The 21,873-nt window shown below is 47.8% G+C and overlaps 1 protein-coding gene across 3 annotated transcripts; it reads left to right on the top strand.

Moving 5' to 3' along the window:
* The first annotated feature begins 14,182 nt into the window (after positions 1-14,182).
* On the top strand, positions 14,183-16,306 carry LOC119291641. 3 transcript variants are annotated; one of them, XM_037570435.1, is made up of 3 exons: positions 14,183-14,270; positions 14,307-15,078; positions 15,329-15,694. In XM_037570435.1, exons 1-3 carry the CDS (start codon positions 14,232-14,234, stop codon positions 15,358-15,360), a joined length of 843 nt encoding a protein of 280 aa, XP_037426332.1. In that variant the 5' UTR covers positions 14,183-14,231; the 3' UTR covers positions 15,361-15,694. The 3 variants fall into 3 exon arrangements, with proteins under 3 accessions (XP_037426332.1, XP_037426331.1, XP_037426330.1); XM_037570434.1 differs by adding an exon at positions 15,882-16,306 and having other exon boundaries at positions 14,211-15,078; positions 15,329-15,385; XM_037570433.1 differs by having other exon boundaries at positions 14,211-15,078.
* The last annotated feature ends 5,567 nt before the right edge of the window (positions 16,307-21,873 follow it).

The raw sequence follows: 21,873 nt of genomic DNA, 5'->3' as shown, positions 1-21,873 counted from the left end.
TTACATGAGTTGATCCCCCATTGAGTGGCTGCATGCGGTTGCGGTCTGGATCGCAAGCAACATCACTCTCAGTTGCTTGTCTCGGACCAGCATAGAGAAGAACAACATGATCGTAAAGGGGAGAAGAAAGCAAAGCACACTCTCATTTTTATGTGTTAATATGACTAGTCACAGTGGAGAGTAACTTACACTAGTAACATACATGCTATCCTAAACTATATTACTACCTCCATAGTGGGTAGTAACATATGTGTAGTGTCATGCAAAGCTTCATTTATTAGGTTATATATACTTTTGTCTTGGTATGTGTGATGTTACTAAGTTACTCAATTTACCTCTCTCCTCATTAACTCATTGCCACATAGGCAAAATTACTGGGTTGGACCCGACGTAACTCCCACTGTGGCCAGTCTGACGGGTTTGCATGCGGCTTGTTAGGAAGATGCTAGTGCAGTTGTTAGAATATCTAAGAGAGGGAGTGGGGGTGGGGAATTCGACCTGAAACTAGAATAAAAACAGTTGGATTTTGTGTGCTAGGTCTGGGCTGAGTACACAACAAAGACATAAGTGAAAACGTGATCGGCTAAAATACGACCTAAAACGTATTGAAAATCAGATGTATGATAACTAGATAGTCCCTTAGATGTATACGTGATGTGAGCTATTTTGCTTTAAAACATGAGCAGATGAGAAATCTCGGGAACAAAGATTTAAGAGGAAGAATTACCTTCGATTTATGTATACATGTGAGGAAATATATTTAAAGCAAAATCTTTTTGGTTCACATACTTTTGTTTTGGGAAAACAAAGATTTTGTGGGGAGGATATGGGTTGAGAAGACCTCTGTAGTAACTTTACGCCGTACTGCCAATGACAGCGACCATATCTGCGGTACAGTTAAAGCGGAGGATCTGGACCCACCGGAAATATCTTCAAAATAAATATATTTTGGATTCACACGCATATATTTGCCCAGCAATTATAACTTCCCATATATTCCACCGGCCTTTGCCTATAAAATGAGCCCTCGTCCTCTCTTCTACTCACACACACACACACACACATCTTTCTTATAGTATCTCGTTTGTTTAGTTGCTTTCCATTGCTTCCATGGGCAGGTCAAGATCCAATTGATCAGTGAGGAGAAGAAGCGAAAGAACACAAAGAAGAGGCACCTTCTTGGGCTGCAGAAGACAGCCCGCAAGCTTGCAGTTGGCGTCTCGCTCTGCTTCGTGGTGTACTCCCATGAGGTGGTTTGGTCGTCGCCGGAGGTATCATCGTCTTTTTGCAGTGGTATAAAGAGTTGACAGGGTCAATGCATGTGTTAGACAACACAGGCTTCCTCTAAAAGATGGTGGACAAGATGAAAGAGGAGTTGCTCACCGGTCACAGTTCTTCCGATGGTCCATGAGCAGCTCGCCTTTCATCTTGATCTTGATATTTTTGAGGGAGCTTGTGTCGTATAACACACGCTTTAACCTTATCAGGTCTTTATACTGCTGCAGCAGGACGGCGGCTGCCTTCGAAGACGACCAGACCACTGGCTCGACCTTGTCATGGCAGTACATCACGAGGCAAAGCGGAACGTTGCAGACGACGGCAACCACTCAGAGTACTAGTAGTACGTACTAGTAGCTCTACTAGTAGTACTACTACCTTTTTACTCCAAAGGCCACCCTGTGTGTAGCGAGACTTTTTCCTACCCTAGCCGCCGTCACCACCAAGGCGACTAGGGAGGCGATCTCTTTCCTCCGATCTTCACCGGCCGGGGCGCTGGCCCCCTCTCCCTTCGGCTGCTCCGGCAGCAGGAGGGATGGGGGACCCCGTTCCTCCGCTCTGTAGTTAGGTTTTGGATTTGTAGGTCGTGGTGCGTCGTTGAGGTGGTGGGAGCGGCGCCCGGATGAATAAATCTGCCTCAACTCCACTCCCACACTGGCGGTGCCCTTTATGGCGGCGTCTCGGAGTTGATGGCATCGTGTCTCTGCCAATCACACAGATCGGCAGCGTTAGGGTTCATGGATGGTGTTGGCGAGGCGGCGGCGGCGACTCCATCAGGTGTGTCTCTCCTTCTGCTCTGTCCCCGTTGCTGTGGCGTTGTCTCCGACGTCATGGTGGAGCAGGGAGGTTTTGTCGTTCAGGAGTACGCGCAGGCGGTTGTCTGTGCAAGTGACAGCTGGAAGATGGAGTTTCTTGTGCTGCGTGTGTGGTCGAAGGCTAGCAGTTCTGATTTCCTCCTCCGACGTAGTCGTCATGCGGGGGTGTCAGTTCTGAAGTTCGATGGCATGTCCGGGAACATGTTGCCCCGGTCTGATTCTTTCAATGACTATGGTTTTGCTTCTGGCAAACTACTTTGAAGGTCCGTAAAGCTGCTGATCAGTGATGGAGCCGCGTCGAGCTTGGGTGAAGAGGTGATCTGTCTTTTTACACTTTGGTGGTTGCTTTGGTGGTGTCGAAGGAAAAGGGCAGTCGCTGGTATTTTGCATAGGATTTTCCTATTTTTTCAGTCATGTATGGTCAGTGCTTACGTGCCTTGTAACATGATCTTTATTCTATATAAATGAGACACGTATTACCATGAAAAAAAAGGCCACCCTGCGTGTCATCGTCCCTTACCGTGGCCATGGCTGCCATCTAGGTCAATCTCATCGTGGCCGGGTCAGGGGAGCACGTCCTGTTTGCCGACGCTGTCCGACTTCGTCGACGTTCTTCTCACCTTCTTGATGCTTCCCCTCTCCGCCGTTGAGCTCGCTGTAGGCGCGTCCTCGCCTGGTTGCTTGGCAAACCTCTGCGCCAGCGTCCACCACCTGGGAGACAATAAGCTGCTCACGGGCGAGTCCTGCCATGGCATGCTTCTAAGGCCTACCCACCCACGCCGAAGAGTTTGGGTCTGTATCCAATGGACTTTCTTCAGATTACAAGATTTTTCTCATTCGTTATGTTTATGTGTCGGTCATATCTTCATTGGAAATGTATTGTACGCGCGCAGGTGCAGCTCTTCTTCGTGCTCCTGGTGAAGTATTCGTTCCATAAAGTATTCGGTGACATTGGCAGCACTTCGGACAGTTCCGATGAACGAATAGTATGGTTTGAGGTGATAAGAGAGTTGACCAAGACGATGATTACATCATAGGCATTTTTCCTTTCAGAAAACTTTCGATCTACTCATCACATCATGATGGTACAAAGAACACATAAATAATAAAATTTATATCCATTTCCGTGGACCACCTAGCGACGACTATAAACACTGGAGCGAGTCGAAGGCGCGTCACCATCATCACCCCTCCGTCACTGTAGCGGGGCCAAACTTGTTGTAGTAGATAACCGGTAAGTCGTCGTGCTAAGGCCCCGTAGGACCAGCGCACCAGACCAGCAACTGTTGCCGATGAAGTAAAGTATAGAGCGAAAGAATCCAACACACGAGTGAAGACGAACAAAGACTGGATCCAAACGGATCCACCGAAAACTAGCACCGATCGAATCCCGCGAAATCCGGCGGAGACACGCCTTCACACGCCCTCCCACGACACTAGACACATCACCAGAACAGAGGAAGGGGGACAGGCGAGAAGAACCTTATTCCATCTTCAAGGAATCACCACCACTTCGTCTTCTGAAGTAAGACACATACCCTAAACAAACTCATGAAAACACCAAAAGATAGAGCAAGATCCCACCCGCCGGCAATGGCTGAGGTCCACAGCACCTCCATGGCCCTAGGGCTACCAGGACGAGGCGGACCGGCGGCCCTAAATTATTTTTTCAAGAGGAGCAGCGGCTTCCGCACACGTCCTGCGACCCAGCGTCTATTACAGCATATGCATTATGCTGTTTTTCTCTGTGTATCTATTTTGTGCACATCTTACCTTATTTGATCTATTCCTTTGTATTTAGTACTCCCTTTGTAACTTTTTATAAGATGTTTTTAGAGTCTATGACAGTGTCAAAAGAGCATCTTATATTAAACTATAGAGGAGTAGTATATTGGTGTCTAGTACTACACTACTCGTTCAAATTATTAATATGACCTGTGAACCCTCTACCATTTACCAAGCTGGAGCCATTTGTGTTTGTTACTGTACTCTCTATTTCCCTGGATATATGCCATTCTATAGTATTCAAAAATCACATTAGCTAAACATCAGTCAACTGACTTTAGCTTTTGGGTCAGTCAATTTTGAGATGGTCGAAGAAGTTCGCGGAGGGAGGCCGGAGGGGAGGAAGGAGAAGGAAGGAGCTCGCTGGCAGGCTCCCCACCATCCATCTTAGAGAAGGGGGGTGGGGGCGGAAGAACGACGGTGGTGGGAGGCGCAGGACGGTGGTGGTGCAACTTCCTCGGAGAAAAAAACCCGGACGCGGACAGGGCTAGAGGGATGGCCGGGGGCGGCGGCAAGACCAGCAATGGGGGTGGTTCTGAGGAGATTGGAGCGGCGGGGCTGCGCGGGGGTGCTGCGGGCCGTCCGTGGTGGTGGCAGGCAGTTCGTCCGGCGGCCCGTGCGACGCACTGGGGGAGGAGAAGAGCTGGAGGAAGAAGAAGGGTCAGGCGTCATTAGATGTGCATCGAACGTTTCAAAACGATCGACTGGCCCAAATTTAGAAGTCAGGCGATTTACCTGCATGCCCACTCAAAATTTATACCAGCTCTGTATAACTCTACGCCAATTGTTCTTTCTAGCTGGGATCCCAAAGTATCATCGGAGAGCAGTTCACAACACACCATCCCAAGAATAATATGCAAGATATATTGCTTTTAGTCTTAGAAAAAATTCTAATGCCAAGGGGTGCTGCCCTGGCATTTCATTTTTTTCCTGCTTTGTCACATTTCTTGGTTGTTCTTTGGCAAAACTTGTAATATCAAATTCTCATGAGATGCTTGAGATGATGGTGCTGTTTGCCTGCTTATCAGCTCAAGTCCTGCCATCAACTTGCCACCTCCTCTCAGACATTCAGGGTGGATGGTGCCTCGACGAGCGAAGTACTGTCGGAGTTGATGGTCTTCGGAGGTGTCCGGCGTTGGTCGAGACGCGATGTTGTGTTCAGTTAGGGCAAACTCTTTTGCTCTGTAGTTGTTGTTTTGGTCGTTGTTGGCTGTCTTCGAACCAGGTGTGTTGTGCTATGTTCGTTGTTCGCGTCGAGTGTTAGTGTTTCTGTACTAAAAAATCTGCCTTATATGAAGCTACAGTATGTCTTAGGCATACTCTAAAAAACACTTGAGCAGAATGTTACTGATTTATGTACTAGAAATTTTCGACAAAATGACACACTTTTGTTTGTACTTTGTCATGTTTTTTCAGAAATGGAGGAGGACCCCCGGCCTCTGCATCTGGACGATGCATGCAACCACTTTATTAATTATTCATGTAAGACTTAGAAAGTCATACAAAAGTAGGACTAAAGCCATCGTCTAGGCAACAACTGTCGCAACTCCTATCCAGTTGATAAAGGGATGCTGATAGTCTGGGCCCTTAATACCAAACAGACCTCGCAGCCAAACCTAACATCTAAGACCTGAGGTCCCAACCAGAACGCCTGCCGGGTATGGGTCACCCACCAGTCCGGCGCACTCCTCAATCAGGACGCCTGCCGGGTATGAGGCTGCCACAGTCACCTGCCACCAATCCATCTTCAGTGTTGTACTGCTGCATGTACCTTGCCCGGTCTAGCTGCCGTCGACGCCACCATGACGCCAGACAACTCCACCATCCTGCGCTCGTCCATCATCACACGCCCACCGGCGAGACCCCGCTGCTCCATGCTGCTGAGACCCGCCGTTGTCGACGTGTCAGATACCACGCCACTCCTCCTCTTGTCCCCTCCAGTCAACACTTGCTCCAAAACGATGCCCCCAGGAGGGAGAACGACATCGAAATGTCGCCATCGTCCGATCCGGTAGACACAGATCTAGGGTTTCCCCTGGAACCTTCCGATCAGGTTGACGTGATCTGCAACGACTATGTCTCGAGAAGGGAACGACGTCCGAGACGCCGCCATCGTCCGCCATGACCGCAGTCAGGTGTGATTTTCACCGGAAGCCACATCGTCCCGATCTCGCGGGTGGCTGGAACCGAGCGGAGTCTCGCCATGAAGACGAACGCCGCCGTCAGTAAACCGGTGGAGATCCGACCTCTCCTCACCGGTCCCTCCACGCGCCGCCAGTCGGCGGAAGGCCACCCGCGACGGATCCAATTCGAGCGTTGGATCCGCAGTCGCCGCCGCCACCATCTCCACGCAGATCAGGCACCCCGTCGGATGGGGCGCTGCCACCGCCGCCGTCCATCTCAGGGCCGCCGCTCCGCCGGCTTATGGCGCTTCGGCCACCACCGCATGACAAGGGACCGCCGCCCCAACCGCCGCCTTCGGATCCCACAAGACGGGTCGCCCCTGCCGCCTCAGATAAGATCTCGCCGCATCCACCCGCCCAGGTGCCTTCGGCACCAGGCCCGCCGCCACCACGGCCCTTGCCGGCGGCAGCGGCGGCAGAGGGAGGCGCGAGAGGAGGCATGCAGCGCTAGGGTTTGGGGGCCCCTGGCATCGCCTAGGGGGAGGCGACGCGAGGGGTTGTACTTTGTCATGTATGCAGGTGTTTGTTGTATGTGGGAATCTCATTAAAATTAAAACTAAACCAATTTCAGAGTAGTACTTGCAAAGTAAATGCTCCCGTTGTTTACTTCAACATTTTGTACATTTACAAATCCCAAGTGAATTAACAGCAATAGGCAGAACACAGAAGGACATAGCATCAAAAAATGACTTGAATTTGCCTCGTAACCAGAGTCAAAACCAAAAACATTTACACTTCAATCTCTACTATCTAAAAGAAACGGAGTGTTCCGTTTCCCCTCTTACGTTTCCGGCTCCTCTTCCAACCCTCTCGTACGACATCCCACCCCTCCACCGGTTTTCCCCCGATTTTGTTTCCTCCCTCCACCAATTTTCTCTCCTGGTTGGTTCCATCTGATTCCCGTAATTGATTTTTTCCCTAAAAAATAATCCCGTAATTAATTGCTCCCGTGACACACGTAGTTTCCTGTTATTGTTCCTTCCAAACCTCCCTATCCGATATACCGGCCAAACCGAATCCCGTACGTCTTTTCTTGTGGAAGATGCTAAGAGAGAGATGAGCGAGAGAGAGAGGAGATCAGCCGCGGTGCTGGCCCGTAGAGCCGTGGTCGGTGTGCGAGGCGACCGGCGAAGGGACCCTGCATCCGCGTGGTATGCTGGCCGGCTCGCCGAGCGAGCACTTCGAAACGGCATGACCCTGCAGAGGTTCATGCCGCTGCCAGAACATGTCCTTCTCCACCGCGGCTGCCATAGGTAAGTTACTCACGCCGGTCTGTCCTTGTGTGGAAGAGGTCAATTACCAATACAACAGAGGACGCTGATATTATCCATTGCTTCCTCTGCTTGCAGGCACCGTTTTCTTGATTTGCCACAGGCTGGAGCCTATGCTGGTGGAGAAGGAGGCGACATGGACTGCCTGCTCTGGGTCTTCTACGACTACATTGTCGAGTTCTTCCAATACAAGGACATCCTGCCCGACGGCTCTCAATACGTGAGGTGAGAAATCAAAACATTATGCATTCTGATTCTGTCAAGTGATGGCGACCAGCCGACCAGGACGAGATCCGACGCCTACGTCAACCTCCGCCCTCAATTGAGAAGCTCGACGACATGCTGCTTGCAAAATCTGAGTCTCTTTGTCGTTGCCAAACTCTCGAAGACGCGCAAGGTAGTTGTAGGAGAAGAACTAGACGCAGCGTTTTCTGCTATCTGTTTATCCTTTTATTATGCGAGTACACACAAAGAAGTTAACAACCTCCCGGCGACTGCATCTCACAGCTCATGCCAACAACCGGGAAAAAGAAAGGAAAGGAGAGATGCGTGCTAGGAGCAGCACCATCATCCGGTGATTACGTACGTGCATGCACGGGTCAATCATGATCATGCACACATTGTTCTAAACAGAAAAACAACAAACGTTGCATGCATGAGAATAGCTAGGCCTAAACGTCCTTCGCGCCTTGCAAGAGATAGAGTCTATGAAAGACTCCGCGTTCACGTGGCTTAATTTGATGTTCGCGCAGGAGATCATGGATGGCTTTTAGAAGACCGCCTTCTGGTACTTTCGAGACAAGAGTCACAAGAATAGTTGCCACGACTTGGCGCCCTGACGTCCGGCGTGACACTGTGGCGAGGAGAGGTGGTGGATGCCCGGGCCATGCTTGACAAAGTTAAGTTGACGAAGATGCTATTTTTTTTTCCCATTTAGTGGTGCTTGGAGAGATATATGCGTGAAGATTCTGGGCTCCAAGAGAAGCCCCCTTGGCATTGAGTGTGGCGATAGAGCACACGGGCTCGCCTGTTCCTGGTAGCGCTAGCGAATAGGGCACGGACACGCATATACGACACTTGGCTCGAGCGGTAATGCTCACTGTATCACCGTACGAGCGAACATTGAGATACGGAGACAGCCCCGTCTTACGATCGGCAACTCCGACGGTAACTTCTGTCTGTTCCATTAGTACATAACCCATATCAACACGGTACTTCTAAAACGTCGTCTCATATGGTCGTGACGGAATCTAACCCCAGCTTCCCCTGGCCCACCAGTGGGACCTCGGCCTTAACTCGCCGCTTGCGACGAAAAAATAACACAAAACATATCCTTTGAGCCGCCGCACAAGCTCCCGAGCTCACGGTCATGGCGATGGCGGAGGCGGAAAGCAATGGCTTCGAGTTCCTGTCGGATCCGGTCGACAGGTATCTTCCCTTCACGTGCGTTTTCCCTCTCCATCACAGTATACAGCGGCGCTGGCCTGCAGGACACCCTGCTATTGCGCTCCCCTGGTCTTTTGTAGGTTTCCGCTGATGGATCTATCCGGCGGCAACTGCGTGCCCTCCAACGAAGCCATTGAAGCTCTGATCTGCGCCCCGTCCGATTCCAGTATGGGCGACGCTGGGGACAGAGCGCTGACAATGGAGGCGGATTTGAACAGTACTTGCGATGATGTGCCCCTGTCAGCGCCACCTTCAGAGCCGTCAACAGGGAAAGACGATCCTCAAGGCACCTGGCTGGACAGAGAGGTATATCCTGTCACCCGCTCTGTTCCATTATTTCATGTACTACCTTTGAATTTTGATTCACATTGTCAGGTATACTTGAGAAGCTATTTCTGAAATTTGGTTCATCCATGGCACATAAATTAGACCGCTGCCTCAGAATTGATTTACATTGTCAGATCTACCTGAGAAGCTATTTCTGAAACTTGGTTCATCCATGGCACATAAATTAGACCGCTGCCTCAGAAAATTATCAACACTTCTCGAATGTCGTTCGGAAGTTTCCTTCCGTACAGCTAACAAAGAGCCTGAACTATGCAGCCCGTTCATGGCACATGCTTTGTCATTTGATTTGTACTAAAAAAAATATAAATATATGTGAAAATACATGGGAGAAGCGCCATCCATGTTGCAAGGAAAAAAGGTGATTTCCCGTGCACCGTTCATAGTTGATGCTTTTGTTGGTTCAGGCGGAGCTATTTTCTGTACAATTGCTATAGGCATTGGAAAATGGGTTATGCATGGCTCAATTTTATTGTGCTTAGATGAAAATTTGAGTGGATCACCTAAACCATACCAAAAAAAATGAAGGCAGCCTGATTCATCAAGTTTATTCACATGTAGAAGGACTCCGTTACCCTTCACAAAGCACATCATGGAAAGAGCACAGAAGTACGTAGGTGAGATCATTCTAATTAGTGTTTAATTGAGTACAAATGGGTACTATATAGAAACTGAGCCTTCTAAGGGGTAATATATATTCTCAGAAAGTCGTTTTTTCACCGACTGTGCACAAGAGGTGATTAGTCGATGGCGTGTATGTTCCTAATGAAACAATGGACTGGAATCGACAATTTCCTGATTTACTTTAGTCATTAAATTATTCTTCGATTTCTGTTTGCGGGATCTTCCATTGCTATGCTCAGTTCTCTGAAAGTTCCTCTTGACAAGTGTGTCAAAGTGGCTGTGACTGTATTTCTAGGCTATATGTTGAGTAACCTGGCAGACAAGAACATTCGAGTGTACTGCATTGTCTCTCTGTGCATGTTGCATGCAAAGTTTCTTTGGCATGAGGCAGATATGCTTGGTCAGGTTTTGGTCATGCTAGTTGCAGGTGTTAATGTTGGTTGACCTCTGCTCCAGCTCGAGCTCAACACCTGCTACTGATTTCAATTTGGTTGAGGCAGAGCGGAAGGGTGGGTGTAGAACCAAAAGGGGGGGAGGCAGTGTTTGGTGTATGAAACTTATGTACAGACAAAAAATATATGTACTCAAAGATTTTTATTTCCACTCCATCAACATTTTGCTGCGTCTCGCGATTTGTTTTTGTTACTGCCCATCCTGGTGCTTGTGTTTGCTGCAGGTTAAAAGAGACGATTGCGACAGATTGGTTCCTTTTATGTAGATCATAAACCAACCATGTATGATAGCTTTTAGTTATCTTACCTCTTCTTCGGAAAATATATATCTCTAATGCTAATGCAGCTTATTGCAATCTTGTATTGTAGTATTTTCAGATCTTATTCTATGGCAAATAATGTGTGAGGTTTCAGATTCTGTAATTTTGTTACCGTTCTAACTGAGCATGGATCCATAGATGTGAAGGGTTGCATGAATATTGGCCGGAATGGATCCATAGATTCTGTAATGTGCTACTTCTTATTTTTTTGCAGATTCTTACTTTTTTTTACATAAAACCAGGCTTATTCTTTGTTTGCCACCAAGCAAAAACTGATGGCACAACCTTACAAATAGTTTTACACGAACATGGCCATTGCATGCATCACAGGTTTATAGAAAAAAAATCGATGCTTACATTTCTGAATTGTTTTCACCACCCATTCTTCTTAATTCAACAATTGCTTTCTTTCTTTCTTTTTGGGTGATACTCTTGGCTTTGCTCAGTAATACATGTTGATTGTCGTTCGATTTTGTGTGAAGAAACGTCATGGAAGATATGTTTATTAGGGCCTTACGGAACTTGAAGGGAAAGGGGATTGCACATTGTGTTGTTGGCTCCTTCAGTGAAGACCACCCCTATCGTTGGCTTGTCTCCCCATGTCGGCACAATGAAGGGCACGAAGCGCGCTTGGCTGGTTAGGTTGTTGGTAGCTCGGGAACAATAGCGGTTAGCCGTGTTTTGGTTAGATTGTTGGTAGCTCGGGAACAATAGTGGTTAGCCGCGTTCTGCAACTCGATTGTGGACCAGGTTTAGTATGACCATCCGTTTGGAAAATGTGACATGGGTTTAGGGTTCGGATTTTAGGAATTGGAAGTTCAAGTTGGGATAATACTATACATAGAAGTTCAGGGTTTGTAACAAACTTAACGCAAACCTTTTTCTCTAATGTTACACGTGCGTTGCACGTGCACGATTACTAGTTAGATTAATTACCAATTACTCTAATCATTTTGTATTGTTACAACGCTTTGAACCAAACCATTCGCACTTAACCATATCTTTTCAGTCGTACTAAGCATGCCACATTCTTCCATTAGAAATTTAATTGCACGAACGAGGGCACACCACATATATTAAACCTTCATCATTACAAAAGATATGCCATCACCAGACAAACGATTCTGCGTCCACGTCATTACAACCTTGCCCACTAACCTATGCTTCCATCCATCAGGACTACTGCCTACCCCAGCACGCGCATGACCACATCGGTCAACAGCAAAACAAGTATGGCCACACTGACGATCAGGTTCGCCACCAAATTGATAGATGCAGCGTCCACCCCGGCGGTCCCCTGGCGCCCAACGAACTGCGTGCCCTCCGCCATGCCGTTGTGCTGCACCTGTGCGCCGTGCGGCAGCTGCATGTCTTGAACTCCCACGCCTTATCCTGCTTCCTGCTCCTGTGGCTGGATTTGCGCCAACGGTGGCGCTGCAGGGCCAAACGAGGCCAGATGGTCGGCGTACGCTTCCTGCCACCGGTACAAATCGCAACCCCCTCGTGACGTCTGTATTTCACCTCCGAAGACAACAAAAACGATGAGATAGAGCAGATCCCGGCCCTTGTAGAATCGCTCATCGGCGTTCCGCCCCCGCCGAGCTACATATGTGGGCAAGGCACGACTGGCAGCGGCGCCTGGTCACCCCCTTGATTCGCGTCCACCATCTCCTCTCGCGCTACTCTGCCTTCCTCTCTAAATTTGGATCTGCTCCGATGGGGTAGCTGGTGCCGTACTTAAGCGGCGGGCGCGGGCTAATGAGCCGCCGCCGATACGTCATCCCTCCGTCTGTGCCTCCTGTACACCTTACTACTGCGCATAACGTTGCCGCTACCCTCTAACAGCCGTCGCCCCGCTAGATGCAAATGTCATCCCACTCCCACTGCTTCTAACATTAAATTATCCGTAGGCCACTGTGCCAAAATACCTCACGCGCTCGTTCTCCCAACCCCGATGAACGCCCACCGATTCCGTGAGCAGGCGAGGACGAGAGCTCCTACGGATTTTCGCCTTGGCATTACCTTATATAAGTATGCAATTGTATTTTGTGACCATCAAGCAAGTTTAGTTCTAACAATACCAGGCTCCCATGCCTTGAAGTTTATTTCGCCTCATAGTCGTCCTTGTAAGAGTATGGAGGGAGAGCAACTATCGGCGCGTCCTTTCCGCCTCCTTCTGCACCTCCACACTGTAGTTCTGGCTCTCATCGGCTCCTCTTCCTCACATCTTTCCAGGGAAAATGAATGAATTTCGAGCAAAGAATTCCTAAATTTGAGACCATTCTCTGTTGCATAATTTTATTATTTTCTGACATGCTTTATTAGGTAACAGTGGAGAAGACTTTCTGAAAATGGATGCAAAATCAAGGTGACATGCCAGATTATAGGCCGGCCATGAAAATAGCCAGGTAAATATTGCAAGAGGTTGCTCCTGATGTGTGGACTTGTAGTGATTTTGTGATGCATATTCAACATATTATATTGTTTTTATTGACGGAAAGGAAATTGAGTTAGGCTCTCCTGACATATGACCTGAGGCATTCAACCATATACCAACTATATACCTTTATATTTGAAAAAATACATGCATTGCATGATGCTTAACAAAAGTAAAGTTTATACCATTAAATGTTTGGATGTGTTCATTCTTCATTAGTGTTCGTTTCTTGCCAGCAGAATGCTTTAGCAACCGATTCTCCCACGTCCAACCATGTCCCTTCATCCATTTTTTTCCGTCCTCATGATTTTTTGTCCCACCACTCCCTTTGTTTGTAGCTTCCCTGCATGATAATCAATCATCTTAACTTACTTACCTTCTAAAGCAATTCCCCCTTAATTTACTTATCAAAATTTTACTCCAAACTTCTTGTCAAGCTAATTAAAGGAAAAATATAAGCATGATTTGATAAACATTTATTTACACACTTGCATTTATATGGGCAAGTAAATTACGAGCTAACACACTAGACTATTTATATCTCGTTGACAAAAATCCGAAGAAAACAAATTTTATAACTAGGAAGAATTTTAGAAAATGATTGCTTTCTAGATATTTTGTGAAATCACAAGGTTTGCATTTTCTAAAATAAACAATCGTGTTGTTGGTTTTTGAGCAACATTAATTGAAACTGCAAATCTTTCGCAAAAAAATAAATTTGAAACTGCAAATGCTACCGTCATATTGCCACAATAAACTGAAAAAAGTTCGGGACACTGATTACAGAAAAACGAGGCCCCACCCGTCGGATTCCCCAGCACACAGCTCCTTCCACCCGCTGCAGCAGCTCCAAAAATTCCCCATCCGAAACCCTCGCCGCATCCGCCCACCATGCCGCCGCCGCGGCCGGTGCTGCCGGACGAGCTCCTGGAGGAGTTCTTCCGCCTCCCTCCGGACGAGCCCGAGCACCTCGTGCGCGCCTCCCTCGTGAGCAAGGTCTGGCTCGGCCTCCTCTCTGACCCTGGCTTCCGTGCTCGCTACCGCGACTTCCATGGAGCTCCCCCCATGCTCGGCTTCCTTTGTTCCTGGCGCCCCAACTCCGTCCGTGAGGTGGAAGATAACATCCCTCACTTCTTCCCCACCACCAAATTCCGTGCGCGCATACCCGATGATGACTAGGGGGGATGGGGCTACACTGCGTGGGACTGCCGCCACGGCCGCGTTCTCCTCGGCAGCCAGTTTTGGGACCCCGTCCCGCTCGTCGTTTGGGACCCCATGACGGGCCGCCGGAGGGAGCTGGACCAGCCCAGCCAGGTCGGCAGCAGCTTTGAGCTGGACCAGCCCAGCCAGGTCGGCAGCAGCTTTGAGCTGGACCAGCCCAGCCAGGTCGGCAGCAGCTACGGGGCAGCGGTGCTCTGCGCGGTGGCCGGCTGTGACCACCGTGCGTGCCACGCAGGCCCCTTCCAGGTGGCCTACATCGGTATTGATGCGATTGAAGAAGATGGCGGATGTTTTGTGAGCGCATGCGTGTCCTTGCCGATGACGGCTGATTGGAGCAAGCCGTGCTCTCATTCTCGTCTTGATAAGTGGGGCGAGCCGTGCTCTGCTCTTCATGTTGGTGGGTACACTCCATCCTGGGACGAAATGGCACCTGTCTTTGTCGAAGGCGCACTTTACGTCAATCTCGTGTACTATCAGGAAGATTATCACATTGTAATTCTCAAGTATGACCTGGTATCTAACTGCTTATCGCTGATTGATCCACCGTTGGCTGGGCCTTTCAATCTCAATGCCGCTAGCCTCATGGCGATGGATGATAACAGTTTGGGGTTTGCACATGTGGATAAGGTAACCCTCCAATTGTGGTCAAGGCAGACGGGTTCCGACGGCATTGCCTCATGGACTCAGCGTTCTGTCATCAATCTTAATAACCATCTCCCCATTCAAAATCCCAATGAAAGACTTAGACTGATTGGATCTGTGGAGGGCAGTGATACCATTTTCGTGACCATGGGCCTTGACATCTATGAGCTTAATCTCAAGACATTTCGGTGGAAGAAGCTGCAGAAGAGAGAAAAGCTTCGTGGTTTGATTCCATACATGAGTTTCTACCATCCACAAGGTATATTTGTATCTATATGTCCTCTCATTTGTGATTCAGGAACAACTCTTAAGTGATACTCCATATATAGTTAGTGGAACAAACAAAACATTGAATGCCTTATCAGATTGAAAGTCATACTTGAAATGTGCCCGAGCAAACTCTGAGTGCTAGCTATGTAATTACAACTAATTATGCTTACTGATTGGCAATTTATATAATATCATGTCATCTCCTTTTTAGAATTACACTGACAAATTTACACTTGCAGAAAGAGTGATCCCCGGTGATGCGGCGCAATGACAATATATGGTTGAGTATGCTTGGGGTAGGAGGCCACTCTCATCAAAAACAAATTCAAGGCTACAAGGGTCCTCGCTATTTAGTAGTTGGTTTTGTGCACTGGTGCTTGTTTTTCATGCTGTTGTTGGCTTTTTCCACTAAGCTTATAATTTCCCCCGCCAGTAGCTATGTGTAAGCGGATGAATGGGTTTTCTTGTAATGAACCTCCAATTTCTTGCAGCGTCAGCTATGTGCTGTGTTGTCAGTAGCCATGAACTCAACAGTTTGCTGTCCCAACTCTGATCCATTCTTTAGATTCATCTCAAAGGATGTTCCATTGATGAGATCATGAGAACATGCCCGGAGTTAGTGGTTCTGTTGCCCAAGAGATGATATGATTATGATTTCTGCTTGTTGGCGTGCTGATGTGTCCTAATTAATCTTGTATATTTAATTAGTGTTACCTGTAAGTGTTGATGATCAGATGTTGATGACTGACCATCCTCAGGGAGCTACCATTAAAACTGACTTGAACATTGCAGGTTTCAAGGCTGTTGCAGATGCTCCTGGAAGAATTCCTCTCTGAAACCTGATGTAGGTGAGCAATCAGCATTTGCAGAGAGCAGGATGATCATAGGATCAACATCATTATCATGGCAAGTTGTGCTGCTGTCAGATCTCCTCTTCAGGCAGGAGCAAAAGCTCTTCTCTTTCCAACTGAGGTTGCAAAATTAGTCCGGATTCAGCAGGCAATGCTCCTAACAGATAACTATCTATTTTACCCCCCTCTGCTTACTGTACTAGATAACTTCAGCTCACAGGGCTATGCAATGCCCAATGTTGCTCAGGCTGAGCAACTTTGTTCATTGGGACTTGAAAGTCCTAGATGTAAAATACTTTGGAGCAAGAAATGGCGCCCTAGCTCCTCCTTATGTTCAAATGAATAAATAAATTATTTTTTGTCAGAGATTGCAAGGGTACAGTGATCATGCCTGGGCGCAGGTCAAACAATTTCAGATGCTTTGTTGCTTGTTGTAGAGTTAATGCAGCAACAGGCCTGGGCATGCACACATACACTTGTGTCTCAACTCTTAATCCCATGATGCAAAAGATCACCATGTCTCAATGGTTTTCCCCCAATCATGCAGAATTAGCTAGCCTCTGTTCAGGGATGCAGGTCAAACAATTTCGCTTCGTCTGAAGAACGACATGCTACAGTAGATTGGAGTGTTCTTTGTCTATCAATTCATAGGCATGAAAACCAAATAGCAGAGCACCACACGTAACCTGCTCAAACTCTTCTCTTACTCACCTTTGCACCATTCTATAGAGTCATTCAGATATGCCTCCGCCTCCATGTTGTACCTTGTTTTCATGCCTCAAAATCTGTAACTTTTATCTTATGAGATTTTTTGCCAAATGTCTTATCAGCATGCTTGGAATATTTATTCCCGCCTGCCCCCCATGTTTTATTATTTTTTCTTATTTCTCCCATCCTATATCCTATATACCTAAGAGATTCATCCCCACTATCATATTTATCTTCACATACAATCTATCTACATCATCAAGTAGGTCCATCAAATAGTTGATCCCCACTAACTCATTTATCTTCACATGCAACTATGCCAACTCATCATGCCACCATGCATGCCTCACTAAATTTAATCTCTCAACATGCAACTATGCCAACTCACCATGTCATTATGCATGGAAAAACTCACATTCACATGCATCACGCAAGCTACTCATATTCAATAAATATTGTACAGATATATAATAATAAATTGTATGTACTTTAGTTTTTATTCTCATATTGCTAATACAAAAACTAAAGTTTCATACTTCCAAATCTATAGAAATAACCACATCCTATTCCGGCAACAACATGCGGGGGTATCCACTTGCGAGCCAATTCGTTGGCAACAATCCAAACGACTACCAAAATTTAAGGGCGACACTATATTTTGGTAGGGTCAGCTTTGGTTACAATCCAAACGCACCCTTCGTGTACGGAGCAAGTTGCAATCTCTACTTCTCAAGATCTATTGTTCCAAAAGTTTGGGCCTCCTGGAGCTCCCATTTGACACATGCCCCTTGCTTCTCCAAGTCTATCTTCTTCCTCTTAATTTATAACTTCTTGTTGACTCTATCCTTGTCCCAATCCATCCTCTGTACGTGCTCATTAGCATGGTGTCTTGTACCCCCTCCCTTACAATTTCTTCCTCTTTGTCATCCAATCCAATGGTTTTTGGGAGCTTGAGCCTCATTTTTCTTCAACCTCTTGGTGTTGTTCTTGAGGTCATCGACACATTGTTGCCATTTTGGTTTGCCATTCAATTTCAACCAACAATGGCTTAAAGTTAATAGCTTATTCTTGGTTTTCTGCTACAAAGTGGCCACCAACCTTATCCATAAAACAAGAATTACTCATGATAATACAACAAACTAAGCTAGCAATGCAAATGATGACAAAACAAAGCAAGTGAACGTACGCGACTATTGACTACAAACCAAATGATGACAAAGTAAATGCTCCCGTTGTTTACTTCAACATTTTGTACATTTACAAATCCCAAGTGAATTAACAGCAATAGGCAGAACACAGAAGGACATAGCATCAAAAAACGAAACTACTTCACAGACGATATTTGCTTGCACGATCCTGAGCCGATTCCAAATCCAACAACTTTCTGTACATTGGTGTCTTGAATGGATGGTGTGAGATGGAGTGTCGTGCTGAAATCGTCTGTGAATGTCGTCTGTATAGCAGATCTCATCAAAAAATGACTTGAATTTGCCTCGTAACTAGAGAGTCAAAACCAAAAACATTTACACTTCAATATCCTAAAAAGAACATTTACACTTCAATAGAGGAGATCACTGTAACTACCGCCATGGCACCGTTCGGCTGCGCAGAACAGCTCCGAGTAATCCCAAAGTCCCTCCAGCTCCGAGTAATCGCCGGCGTTGGCAGCGAATTTCTCTATCTGCACGTCCTCCGCAGCTGCACTAACAGCCGAGCTCGCAGTGGTGGACATGAAATAGGTCGGCGCTCCAGTAACACCGCTGGTCCTCTCGGCTGCGGCGGCGCGGCAGGGGCGCGGCCGGTGGGGCAGGCGCGCGTCGGCGGCTTCGGCGCCGGACCTGCCCGTGAGGCGCTGCACGAGGGACTTGAAGCTCGCGGCGTCGGAGGTGACGAACTGCGTCTCGATGTAGGTGACCTTGACGCCATTGTTGCCCATGGCCATGAACCTTGCTTGGTCGAGCAGGTGTTGTCTGCCGGCGCAATTCACCTGATCAGTTTATCTATCTATCTCCTCGTGTGGCTGGCCCTGTTCTTGATCTGCTGACGACTTTTCCTCGCGGGAAAGCAGTAAAGCTCTAGCCTCAGGTTGTGTCTGTGTGTGTCTTCTGCTAGCGTTCTGGAGGCCTTTATATACAGGACGAGACTGAGATTGTGGAGGTGAGAACTATTCGCAGGTTGGGGTGCAAGATGGACCGGGCTCGATCGTGTGGTGCTAAGGAGCTGAGAAGAGCGGGTGGTAGCGGCTGAAACAGAGAGGCGTTTGACTGGTCCTGAGGAGGTAGTGCGAGCGAGACAGCGGTCAGCTTTTGGAGAACGGGGGAGCTGGTCAAGCGCTCGTGCGGGAGTATGGTTTTGACGGCTCTCGCTACATTTCCTTCGCCGTTCTTTCTCCCTGCCTTTGATGCATGATGCCGATGGGTCTCAACATCGCCAAGCTCGTGCTCCTTCTCCCCGCCTGTTCGCCGTTCTTTCTCCATGTCTTTGATCCTTCAATCGATCAGGCGCATCGGGAGCCCTTGGGCTGTTGGGCACCTTGCAGCCGCAGTGGTTCGGCAGCAGCGTGAGGTCGACGTCGACGTAGAGGTCGACGCCGAGGACGTTGGCATTGATGGCGCGGAAGAGGCAGGCGGCGGCGTCCAGGTCGACGAGCCCGAAGATGAGGGAGCAGCACGGCTCCTTGGCGCCTGCCCCACAGCCCCAGCACCACGTGGATCAGCCCGTTCAGCACGCCTCCGCCGTCCAAGGGCACGGGTGGCCGTTGCACGTCTCGGCCGGCCGGGCAGGGGGGCACAAAAGCACCACAACTTGCCTGCCGGCGACCCCGTCATGCGCGACCTACGCCGGCAGAGGTACGAACAGAGGATGCAGACGTCTGATGACGAGCAGAGGAAACGAAAAGAGCATGAGGCGCGAGTGGCCTCCTTCGGAGGAGATTTGTAAGCGTTAGAAGTCAAATTTTTGATGCGTCAGCGTTTTTTTTAACATAGTACATACACAAGCGCTCAAACGTACACGCATACACTCCCGCTATAAACGCACACATGCACACTCTGCTAGCCGGTGTATAAGGGCATTCCAGCGCCGACCGTAAAACAGACACCTTTTTTTCTGCGGGCATGGTTACCGGCATTAAACCATGTCCCACAAATGTCCGCCTTTCAACACTTAACATAATCTATATCTATACCTACTATTAAAGGGAATAAGTATTCTTGGTTTGATTTCGTCCCGCTTAGATTATTCTTAGATTTTTTTCGTCTCACTTAGGTGATTTAAGATATATACACGCGAGGTGGTACTAATTCTAGGACCTGTTTGCACTGTTTCGGCTGAAAGAAGGCAGCCCACCTCGCCTCGAACTTGGCCCAGGAAGGAGGCCCACCTTGCCGCGGACCAGGCCCTAATGGGAGGCAAAAATGAGACGCAGCCCTAATGGGAGGCAAAAATAATATCTCGAGTATTAGGGATCAAACTCCCAACCTCACCACCAAACACAAAGGCACTACCATCTGAACTAGCTCATGTTAGTCTGCACAAACATGAACTCGTCTGTTGATTAATAGGACCACCTCGCCTCATCACACTCTACTGCATCAACTTATATACCTCCGTGACGCGAATTCAGTAAGTCGTGCGAAGAAGTGGGTTGAACGGGAAGGAATTAAGCAAAGAGAGAGAACAAATACTCAATAAAGAAAGGAAAGAACCTAAAAAGGTTGGCGCCTATTCGAGAGAACTGAAAAGATGCGGCTTTGCATGAAAGGTTGAGGGTGAGGTGTCCATTAATAAAGGTTGGACAAATGTGCATATGGAAATGAAGGAATTTAATTCCGTGAATTTGTGCATAAGAAAGATTGTGTCCCCCAATAAAAGAAGAACGTGCATGCGTATAGAAACAAAGGAATTTAAACTCATAAATTCCCATCTCCCGAACCCGCACGACCCTGATGCTCTGGCGATTTTGCGCGCTCCCATATCTTGGGTCCTGGGCGATGGCTCGAGATGTCGTTTCTGGTCGGATCACTGGCTGGAGCCCGAGAGCATGCACCACCTCCTTGTCGGCTGCTCTTTCTCGATGCAGCTCTCGCATGAGCTCCTCGCTTGGTGTCATTGCACATCTGGGCCTCCGCAGCTCAACGGCTGGTTCCAGGATTGTTGCATGACCTCCTGTGTTGCAGGGCCCTCTCCGTCCCGCAAAGGCCTCTCCTCGTTGCTATTTATTGGTGCCCGACTTCTTTGGAAGCACTGGAACAACATCATGTTCAAAGACGAGGCACCCTCTCTTGAGTGCCTCCTCAACCTCATTATCGGCGAGGCCCGCCTATACCGTATTTGTTGACCATCATTGTTGTAAAGTCGGATGCCACTATTGCAACAAACTTCTTCTTCGGAGTCGACTACAGCTTACGCCTAGCGACAACCGTGTCGTTGGCACAGTTGCATATAATTTAGTTGTAACAACAAAAGTTTTGATGATATGTCAATTTTCTCTCCCGTTGCAACGCACGGGCATATGTGCTAGTTATTAAAAAAGAATACTCTCTTCGTTCAAATTTGAACTAAAACTCTAGTACAACAATAGTATAAATGTAAATATTACATCCAAGATAACCCGATGTGCAACAATATTTTTGAATTCAACGATGCTCGAGTGTCAGAATCGGCATATGCTTATGTTGTCCCATGCGCTGTGCCCCCTAGATTCATCCAACAATGTATGAGCGTAAATGACCTACCCGCGGTCTTGTAGTCCAACACGGCAGAGCGACTAGGCTATACAACATGATGATTATCAGGTTGCAACGTTGAGTGAATCACTAAATTGACCAACATGTAGAGCAACCAGAAGCAAAACTTACGATCTTTATGGTTGACGAGCCTGATGCCCACATTGTCTCCACTTATGCAATCGCACTGCAAAACTTAATGGCGGAGTTGGAGAGGTGTACCACCGATGCGCTAGTGACTTCATCATGCGGTCATGGATGACATGCAAGTCATAGGGCACAAAGTTCTTTTACTCATGAAACGAAACATGCACGTTTTGCCTAAAGGTCCAGCCCCCTTGCCTCATGCCTACAAAGTATGTAGATACGACCTTTAGCACAACAACTCATCCTCAGTCACCGAATACCCCGCCATCGTTTTACTCTAGAAAACAACAGCAAGGTCAACAAAAAAACATATTTGACTGAACACCTGTCAAGTGTGGTATCCACCAAGGA

The sequence above is a fragment of the Triticum dicoccoides genome, chromosome 4B, assembly GCF_002162155.2.
Source record: "Triticum dicoccoides isolate Atlit2015 ecotype Zavitan chromosome 4B, WEW_v2.0, whole genome shotgun sequence".
Lineage (NCBI taxonomy): Eukaryota > Viridiplantae > Streptophyta > Magnoliopsida > Poales > Poaceae > Triticum > Triticum dicoccoides.
The sequence above is the reverse complement of the archived record's forward strand: the minus strand, read 5'-3'. Positions and strand labels throughout refer to the sequence as shown.